Consider the following 11,014-nt stretch of genomic DNA (forward strand, 5'->3'; position numbering starts at 1 on the left):
CATGAGAAAGGAGAATGAAAAAGCTGGCTTGAAACTCAACATTCAGAAAACTAAGATAATGGCATCCGGTCTCATCACTTCATGGCAAATAGAAGGGGAAAAGTGGAAGCAGTGACAGATTTTCTTTTTGGGGGTTCCAAAATCACTGCTGACAATGCCTGCAGCCATGAAATTAAAAGACAATTGCTCCTTGGAAGGAAAGCAATGACAAACCTAAACACCATATTAAAAGGCAAAGACATCATTTTGCCAACAAAGGTCCATCTAGTCAAAGCTATGGTTTTCCAGTAGTCATGTATGGATGTGAGAGTTGGACTATAAAGAAGACCAAGTGCCGAAGAACTGACGCTTTTGAATTGCGGTGTTGGAGAAGACTCTTGAGAGTCCCTTGGCTGGCAAGGAGATCCAACCGGTCCATCCTAAAAGAAATCAACACTGAACATTCATTAGTAGAACTGATGCTACTGGTAGCTAAAACTCCAATACTTGGGCCACCTGATGTGAAGAGCTGACTCATTGGAAAAGACCCTGATGCTGGGAAAGATTGAGGGCAGGAGGAGAAGGGGACAAGAGAGGATGAGACAGTTGAATGGCATTACCGACTCCATGGACATGAGTTTGAGCAAACTCTGGGAGACAGGGAAGGACAGGGAAGCCTGGCATGCTGCAGTCCATGGGGTTGCAAAAAGTCAGACACAACTTAGCAACTGAACAACAGCAGCAACAATAAGATATTATTCGTAAGTTTAGTCAAAGAAGAGGAAATACTCAGGGTATGGAGATCAAGGTGAAAATACATGTTGTAGTAAGTACTATTACCAGATACTATGCTAAGTATTTTATTTGAATTATTTAATTCTCATAATAGTGCAATAAGATAGCCACTATTATTTTAATTTTACAGGAAATAAACATGAGACACAAGGAGGTCATTTACTTAATTAAGGTCACATACACAATATTACTCAGTCATAAAAAAGAATGAAAATGTCATTTACAACAAAATAGCTGGACCTAGAGATTATCATACTAAGTAGGTCAGACAGAGAAAGACAAATATCATAAGATACTGCATATATGGGGAATCTAAAATAATGATACAAATGAATTAATTTACAAAATCAAAATAGATTCACAGACATAGAAAACAAACTTATGGTTACCAAAGGGGAAAGGAGTGGAGAGATATATTAGGAGTTTGGGATTAAAATATTAGACTGTTGCTGTCGTTCTTTAGTCTCGAAATCATGTCCAACTCTTTGGGATCCCATGAACTGTAGCCTGCCAGGCTCCTCTATCCATGGGATTTCCCGGGCAAGAATATTGGAGTGGGTTGCCATTTCCTAATCCAGGGGATCTTGCTGACCCAGGGATTGAACCCACATCTCCTGCACATCTCTTGTGTTGCAGGCAGACTCTTTACTGCTGAGGCACTGGGGAAGCCCAAAACATAGACTACTGTATAGAACATAGGCAGCCACCATGGACCAATGGTGCAGCATTAGAAATGCTGCTCAGTATCATGTAATAACCTGTAATGGAAAAGAATCTTTAAAAATGTGTGTGTGTGTGTGTATATATATATATATATATATATATATATATATATATAATTGAATCACTTTGCTGTACACCTGAAACTACCACAACATTGTAAACCAGCTATACTTCAATTAAAAAAAATTTTTTAAGGTCACATAGTTAAGTAAGGGAGCCAGGACTGGAAGCCAAGTGTTTGATTTATGAGCACATGTCATCTTAACCTCTTTGCTTTATTTGGGTAAGCCTTCATAAACAACTGGGTCTTTATTATGGCTCTGAAGATTAGATAGCGTTTAGGTAGGAAGAATGGGGAGAATGAGGATAGGTCATCATATTGCAGGATAGACAAAGAGCATGAACAAATACGCAGGGCAAGGATTTATATCTAACACGTGAGGATCCCTGAAGGAAATCGATGACAAGCACTAAAGCTGGGTACGCAAAGTGAGACACTTAACTGAATACTTTACAAATAACCCAGGTGGAATTTAAAGACTTGACCCTTTGGGAGTAGAAAGTCATATAGACTCGTCTGTAGGAAAGTGATAATGAAAAGGCACTGTGGTGTCCCAGCAGCATATTCAGGAAAAATGGAGAGGAGGGAGACATCAGGGGGGCAAGTCAATTAGTAGCTTATCATGAAATCCCCTACAGACCCCACTAGTCCTTGGTCATAGCATATACTCAATAAATGTTTGCTGGATCAGTAGATGATGACTAGAAGCAATAAAAAGAATGGTACAAATCAAAGACAAAATCTACAAGAATCACTGACAATGTTCATGAAGAAAGAAGACAAGAGAGTAAGCAAAGTTGGCACCAAAGTGCTACTCTAGGTGAAAAGAAGACACGGGGAGCTTTGGGGTGATGATGGTGTTGGAAAGGAAAAGTGGGTTTCAGATGGGGAGCAGAGAGAATGATTTGGGCTTGAAAATGCAAACTTTGAAAGGGACATTAGAATACTGTTAATATATTATAGATACTTGAAGAAATAGGCCTAAGTACATTTAAGATTCTCTAAGAGTGGGAAGCACAGTCCTTACTCACCACAAAATTCAAATTAAAGTTGTGTTTTTATTCACTGGTCACTGCAATAGGCAAATCTAAGTAGGCAGAACTTTCCTAATATAAGCATCACCATTAGATCTATTGTATCTTTTCAAAGATTCACAAAGTAGAAATTCATAATATACAAGAACATCATTATGAATTGAAAAGACCTAAGCAAAAAGAAAAAAAATCAAAGGGTTAAGCTCCCACATGCTCCCCATGACATGCAGCCAGCACTGGCGATTTGACAGATGTGAAACACTAGCGTTTCCTTATCAAAATACAGAAAAAGGGGGGAAAATCCTGTAACGGGTTCTCAGCAAGAAGCCATTAGACAGATGTAATCATAATGGGACCACATATTCCTATAACTGAACCGCAAGCATTTAGGACCACATGCAGAGTTTAAAAGCAGCCAACACAAAAGGTAAGTAGAGTTGCCTGTGTGTATACAATGGCTCAGATGTGGTAGAGCCATCCAATTGGCCCTCAAACCAACTGAATGGGGAATTTACAAGACAAACTCAGTATCCATTAGCTTAAAATTCAAATGGCCCTCATAGAAAGACCAGCTGTGGCAATGGCAGCTATTATTCTCAAAGTAAACTTCTCCTTTATGATCCTCTACCAACATCCAATCACTGAAGCAATAGCCACACTCGTGCTAGTTATTTGCTTTCAAAACAGCCAGACCACATGGTTCTTCCTTTAGATGCTTGAAGCGGTCAGAAGGACCAAGTGGATGAGAGTATGCAAGATTCATTTAAGCAGACAAAGGACCTCACTGTAGTGGATAAAATCAAGATCTTCCCCAGGAAAATTAGACAGGGAAAAACATTGCTTCAAAGTACAACTTTCTTCAAGGGAGAAGGGATGGAGTCAATTAAAATATATAGCCAGAAAGATCCATTAAATGTAGCCTAGGGAGGCCATCCAACCAGTGGAGCGCATTTGTTATTAGTGGATGCGAAAAGAGAAATAAACTGAAATTTGAGTACAGTGTTCAAGATTAAAAACTGTGTCATAAAATATTATCAGGTAACATGTCAAACCTTTTATGCAATTTAGAGGCAGGATAGTCATCAAAAGGCATTTGGTAAGTTAGTTGTTTGAAACTCTGAAAATATCCCCCCCGCCAAAAAATAGTGTTATGCATGGTGAATGGCCTCCCAAGACAGGCCACAAAAATCTAATGTATAGTATAATAAAGTGTAAGTAGAGTACTGGGATAATGAAGTAATACAAACTGTTCTGTAAAAATAGAATCTTGCCATCCCACATAGCAGTGATTTTCAAATTATGAGTCACAAATCATGAAATCGATTCAATGCGTCCTTCCCAGTTCAATGCTTAATAGAATTCAATAAATGGAAAGGAAAGGAAAGAACAAAATTGCAAAGATCAAGTACATTCCAGCCGTAAGGAGAAGTATTATTCTTGAAATTTAACTTCAGTGTTACAGGTATAAATAGCCATGTGCCCTTCAGGATTGTAATGTAAAATATATTTCTGACAGTGACTCACAGTCAAAACAGTTTGAACGTGTCTTAGCAAGGCTTCCACAGGGCATCCAGCACAAAGCTGGCATTTCACAACATTCGGTAAATGAATGAATGAGTGACCTGGTGAACACATAAAGAATGAACACACAGCATGCCAGGAATACACCACTCTCAGTCACAGCCCTGGCACTTGCCGTGGAAAGCCTGCTCACTCCAGCATTTCCATACTAGTGAGGCAGTGGGGACAGGCAGCTGCCCAGCTAGAATTCCCTACAGTGACACAGTTGGCCTGGGACATGATCTCTGACACAGAAGAGGCTTTAAAGAGGGAAGCATGGGGAAAAGCTTCCCATGGTTGAGTGAGATTGGACTCTAGGAGCTCGGTTCTGAGGGGAGGAGGAAGAAGGGAAGCGAGGGTTGCCAGATTTAGCAAATAAAAATACAAGATGCTGGTTAAATTTGAATTTCAGATAAACAAATAATTTAACAGCAAAGAAAACCATGAACCTTCAAGGTTGAGAGCATCAGACATTTATCTGATGCAAAGCTAGGTGCAAAATCCTCTGTTAGGTCTTGTGGAAGGAAAAAGGACTTAGTTGTAAAGACTCACGAGGTCAGAGACACACAGACTAGAATCTCAGTAATGACCATGTACTGAGCACCAGTCTAAGTACTGGGTTGTCCAAAAAAGTACATTTGGGTTTTCCATACCATCTAATGGAAAAACCCAAACAAAATTTTTTGTCAACGCAACACTTTTCCAGGCACTAACTCATTTGACCTTCACCACCCTGCAATCAGCAGTGCTATTACTCCCACTGAAGCTAGAAAAGTGAAATACAGAGGAGTTACAAGAGAAATCTGATCAAGGCCTCACAGAGGAACAAACATAAGTAACATTCAGGGAGGGCTGGATGTTTTCCAGCAAGTGGATCTGAAGGTGAGATTTGAGCTAAAATTTGAAAAAAGGGGAAATACCAATAAGAGAATGTTAGTGGGAGAATATTCCAGGCTGAGGAAGAGCTTGGAGGTAAGAGGATATGGTTAAGAAACGGGAAGAGACCAAAAAGTCGTAAGAACACTGGAAAGAAACAGGAAGAAGATAAGACTGAATATGAAAATTAGGTAGGAACACACTGTCGAGGGGAGCTACATATCCTGCTGAATCTGTGTGCAGAGGTGAATCACCAAAAACTGGGGGTATATAAATGAGTACTGTGCTCAGCTGGGCTATTAAAGAAAATGACTTTGGCAATAGTGCAAGAGACCAAGTGGATAAGACAGAGATCAGAGGCCAGGAAAAGATTTAGGTAACTCAGTGCAGCTGGCTGGCAAAGCATGTGGAATCAGAATCCAGCATTTACCCCCCAGATTAGACCTGGAGTGGGTAAGTGACCTTGGACAATTTGTGTAATGACTCTGAGCCTTGGCGTCCTCACTTCTGAAACAGGGAAGACAACATCAATTCTCTCATAACGTTACATGGGAATAAGCCAGGACGACATACAGGAAACACTCCACAAATGGAGGCTATTGGTAAAGGGTCACAGACATGGTACTTGAATCTTTCCTTTAACAATTCCTCTGACTTTAATCAACCTTGGATTGACCATTTCCAGAAGTAAGGTACTCACACCATCCCAACGGTAACACAGTGAGAGAAAGATAAGAGAGAATGGGATTTGCCTTTCCTACTTCCAAAGACAAAGAATATATTTAGAAATGAAGCTGATGTAGAAAACAAAAAGTAAAACAAAGCAAAAAACTAAATACCAAGCAACTATAGTCGAGGGAGGGAGGTGAATCTTGAGACCCTCACTCTAACACACATTAATAGAATGATCTTAAGCAAATAAACTCTCTAAAACTTAATTTTTCCTGTCTGTAAAACATAGTTGTTAACATCAAAATTATGAAGCCATTGAGAGGACAGCTGATATCATGTATATTATACCCTTAGAACAATGCCTGGCCCAGAGTAGGCAATAAATGATAGTTATTTTGTGTTATGCATAAATTTAAATGAAACTACAGTTACAGTTGTGTGCAGATACAAGAGATGGACCATAAAGAAGGCTGAGAATTGTGGTGCTAGAGAATACTCTTAAGAGTCCCTTGGACTGCAAGGAGATCCAACCAGTCCATCCTAAAGAAAATCAACCCTGAATATTCACTGCAAGGACTGATGCTAAAGCTGAAACTCTAATACTCTGGTCACCTGATGCCAAGAGCCAACTCACTAGGAAAGACCCTGATGCTGGGAAAGATTGAAGGCGGGAGAAGAAGGCGGTGACAGAGGATGAGATGGTTGGATGGCATCACCGACTCAATGGACATGAGTTTGAACAAACTCCGGGAGACGGTGAAGGACAGGGAAGCCTGGCGTGCTGCAGTCCAGGTGGTCACAACGAGTTGGACACAACAGCGACTGAACAACGATAGTTGCAGTTAGGCAGTAATACTGGGGGAGACAGAAAACAGAGCGTGGAAATAAGTAGAATGCACATGAGCTGTGACAATTCTGGAGAACATCCATGACAGTGGTGGGGAACTGACAGCCCTTTTCTGTAGAGCCAGATGTGTTCTGCCCAATGGATGTGGCCTCTGAAAGGTGCCCCACGAGGTTACACGATGGAGGATGGCAGGATGAAAGATGCAGCTTTGCAGACTGAAGATAGAGGGCTCTGCGGGGAGAAAAGGCAACCGCCTCTGTCTACGTGATTCTCCTGCCACTTCCTGTCCTGGAGCCAGACCTCATCACTGACCAGCCCTGAGGCACAAAGAAAGCAAAGCAATACTGGGGGTGGAGGTGGGGACAGTTTCTTAATATGTTAGAGCTTAAAGGGGAAGAAATTGATGCCAGGACCCGACATCCAGCCATCCAAGCACACAGGACACAGGGAAGTAGAACCTGTTGGGTCTGAAACCACGTACCCGCGTGCTTAGATATCAGAACGTTCAGGAAGCCCACTCTTTCTGCAGGACCTCTGCCTTCATGCACTGCAAACCCCATTCCAAACATCTAGCCCAGTGCTCACGGTGCCACCGTGGCTGGAGTGAACTTATGGTCCTTTGCTTTCTTTTTTCCTTGAAATTTTAAAGCTGTTTCTCAAAGACTTGGCTTGTTAACTTAAATACTAAGAAAAAGATGAAACAAAAAGATCACGAAGACATTCTGTTTCAAACAGACACCATCTGTCCTTAGCCTCTGAAGATGATGCAGCCAGACACGCACTGGCATTGTTTTTCAACCATAGTGACTTCTGGCTCCCATGTCCTCCACAGCCTGGCACCCGTTCTCCCTGATCAGCTAACAACAAGCACATGAGAGGGCCTGTCGGGACTCAGTGGTCTTTCAGGTAAATCTCTTCTGCGAAAACCTATCTGTCCTGCGTAGGAAGCAACTAGGACTTCCCTTGTGGCTCAGATGGTAAAGAATCCACCTGCAATGTGGGAGACCTGGGTTCAATCCCTGGGTCAGGAAGATCCCCTGGAGAAGGATGAATGGTAACCCACTCCAGTATTCTTGCCTGGAGGATCCATGGACAGGGGAGCCTGCAGGGCTACAGTCTATGGGGGCTCAAAGAGTCAGACATGACTGAGCAACTACACACACACACACACAGGAAGCAACTACATTCCTGGTCAGCACCAAACCAAAATGAAGCCAAAGGCCATGGATCGTGTAAACACCCATCTCTGCTCTTGATTTCCCTGAAACTGAAGGTAACCTCCACAGTTAGGAAGAGAGCGCGTGGTAGAAATGAAAAGCTGCCTAAAATGTTCTCAGATCCTAGCACTCCTTCCACTTTTAGAAGAGGAATATTTAGAAAGATTTAAGAATCTCTTTCGTACAACACTTCTCTCCCTCCCAGACGTCGAGAGCTCTCAACAACTGCCTCTTGGTTTATGACTGAGCGCGTTGAAGGGGTTGCTGCTTGAGAAGAAAGCATCCTTGAAACACATTCCTGACTCAGTTATTCATCTGTCTGAGGGCACAGATTTTCCCCCACAGGGAGGAAACGGATGATCACTTAACTGCTCCAGCAGCACTGATTAAAAGTGACACCTGGGTGAAGTGTTTGGGGTTGATTCAGCCAACACTGCATCCATCGGTTGTAGAAAGGAGAGAGCAGATGCCACAGCAGCTCCTGCCTCTGGGTGCTTAAAAATAACCCAGAGCAAGACACAAGGAGACACCGAGGACAGAGGGAATTCCCTCTCCCTAGAGCTCTTCAAAGACCAAACAGCCACTCATTTTCTTAACTGTCTAAATAGGTCTCTGGGGGCTTCCCTGGTGGCTCAGTGGCAAAGGGTCTACCTTCCAAGGCAGGTTTGATCTCTGATCCAGGAAGATCCCACGTGTCATGGAGCAACCAAGCCTACACGCCACAACTATTGATCCTGTGCTCTTGAGCCCAGGAGCTGCAACTACTGAGCCCACGTGCTGCAACTATTGAAGCTCATGTGCCCTGGAGTCTGTGCTCTGCAACAAGAGAAGCCACCACAGTGAGAAGCCCACGCACCACACCTAGAGAGTGGCCCCCACTCACCGCAACTAGAGCAAAAGCCGGAACAGCAATGAAGACCTAGCGCAGCCAAAAATAAGTAAATAAAAGTATTGAAAATATATATATAGGTCTCTGACTAGTTTCTGAGGCCCCCTCCTCTCAGCCATGATTGAGAGGCAATTATTTTAAGAAATTAAGGTGGGGCATCTATTGGCCTGAAGATAAAACAGGCAGGCATATACCATTAAAAGGCAGCATGTACAACTGAAATTGCTTGGCATGGGTTCTGGTAACTTCAGAACAAAAAACCAAACACAAGTGAAGAGAAATTCAAAGAGAAAAGCCATCTTCAAGAAGTACCTTGGGTGTTCAGAACAACCCTCAAATGATGTCTAACCTTTAGGTCGTGCTAACACGCTAAGTTGCTTCAGTCATATTCGATTCTTTGTGATCGTGATCACAGACTGTAGCCCGCCAGGCTCCTCTGTCCATAGGATTCTCTGGGCAAGAATACTGGAGTGAGTTGCTATTTTCTCCTCCAGGGGATCTCCCCGACCCAGGAATTGAACCCACATCTCTTACATCTCCTGCATTGGCAGGCAGGTTCTTTACCACTAGTGCCACCTGGAAAGCCCCTCCAGAGAAGCAAATGGGCAGAGATGCCAAAGGAGACAGTTCATGTTAGCTGCAGACCTGGAAACCTTGACTTTTCCAGCCTCTTCATTATATCTTAGATTTCAGGCTACCATGTACCCAGGCATTTCAGTCTGGTTTCTCCCCATCTGCTCTTATTTTCTCAGCTCCTCTCCATCACCTACTGTCCGGATCTCCCTGCTTCAAGATGGTTTTGTCATGCGGCAGAGATTCTGGGTTGAACAGTCTGAGCTCCAAAATCAAAGGGATGGGACCACAGGGCCTCAGAAGGTAAGAAGACCTACAGCTGTCAGAGATGAGAAAGACTCAGCGGCAGTCAGGGAGGAGACTCAAGAGTCAGAATCCTGAAGAGGTGGCTTATTGAAGGATGAGTTCCTGCATCCTGAGAAGAGAGACCAAATTCAGCTTCTCTCTGGCCAGTCAGGAAACTGAAGACTGAGGGTGGAGGTACTCCAGAGGCAGCCTGAGGCTGGCAGGGGCCTACGACTGAGTGAGGAGAGCCACACAGGCACGCACAGCAGTGCAGGTTAATCTGGCCACCGCCACCATCCTCTGGTCCAGGCCCAGCAGTCAGGCAGTCAGCAGATGGAGTAGACAGAGACAAAGGACACACAGGGTTCTAGAGGTGGGGTTGGGGGAGCTGTGCACAGTGAGACACTGTCCCTACTGAGTGGCCCCCATGGGTTTCCTATACAATAGTCGGTGCCACCCTTTGCCCCAGGCGGAGAAGCCCACCACCCTCCTCTTACACGCCTCCTTGCAGAGATGCTCACCGCAGCATCCCTGCTGCCTCAGACAGGTGGGAGCAATTAGATGTACCTGCCTTTAGCACTGCGATTCGTACACCTGATGTGGCAAGTCCCATTTTTAACCCTTCTCATCCCCAAGGGATCTTACTCCCGAAAGAAGAAAGGAGTTAACTTCAATGGAGTTGGCGCTGTGCGGGAGGCTGGGGGAGGGGAGCGGAGGAGGGCGGCAAGGTGGAAACCTTCCGACCCAGAGATTGCACGTCCTGGCTGGTTTGGGTTTGGGGTTTGAGGTTTTTTCAGATGAAAAGGAAAAAGCAAGAAACAAAGTAGGCAGCAGAGAAGGACTGCAGGGTACCCGCTCATTTTCAGACGTTCCTGGCCTTTTAGGGAAAGAGCAACTCGCAAAACTCGATTAACAGAAAACGTGTTTGCCTACTAGGGAAGGAAAACAAAATTTTCACCGACATTCAGAGGAGCTGGATTTCAGGCTCCCTGGGGTCCGGTTTTCCCCCGACCCCCACCCCCAGCCATCCTCGCGCCCCACCCCAGACCTGCAGGTGGAAACCAGCAAGAGAGACGGTCCAGGGCCCTGGCCAGGGGTCGCCGCCCGCGCCGACGGCCGTGCCGCGGGGACACGCCCTCCACCTACCTCAAACATGGGAGAGGCGCCCTTGCTCGGCAACGTGCAGCCCAGGAGCTTGGCGAGAAACTTTGCCATATGAGGCAGGGGCTCTCCCGAGGCGCCGGATCCGTCCTTCCGCTGCGCGGGGGCCCGAGCGCCCGGGTCTCGCCCGCAGCCGGCCGGCCAGCGCGGCCCGGGGCTGGGGGCGGCCCGCGGCGGGGCCGGGCCCGGGGGGAGCGCGCCTGCCGCCCGGCCGCCACCGCCGCCCGGCGTGCGGGGTGCGAGTGCGCGCGGCCGGGTCCGCCCGGGAGCGGGGCGCCGCCGTCTGCGCTAGCCTTTCCCGCTGAATGTCACTCTCGCCCGAGTACCGGGAAGGGCCCCGCC

At 45.3% G+C, this 11,014-nt stretch overlaps 1 protein-coding gene across 1 annotated transcript in view; it reads right to left on the reverse strand.

Moving 5' to 3' along the window:
* RASGEF1B (RasGEF domain family member 1B) overlaps positions 1-10,726 on the reverse strand; it is a 669,944-nt gene extending 659,218 nt beyond the window's left edge. Inside the window, exon 1 of the mRNA XM_052641857.1 lies at positions 10,658-10,726. Within this exon, the coding sequence (XP_052497817.1) occupies positions 10,658-10,726 (69 nt within the window). The remainder of the gene's footprint in view (positions 1-10,657) is intronic.
* Positions 10,727-11,014: the final 288 nt, after the last annotated feature.

The sequence above is a fragment of the Budorcas taxicolor genome, chromosome 6 (assembly GCF_023091745.1).
Source record: "Budorcas taxicolor isolate Tak-1 chromosome 6, Takin1.1, whole genome shotgun sequence".
In the NCBI taxonomy this organism is placed as follows: domain Eukaryota; kingdom Metazoa; phylum Chordata; class Mammalia; order Artiodactyla; family Bovidae; genus Budorcas; species Budorcas taxicolor.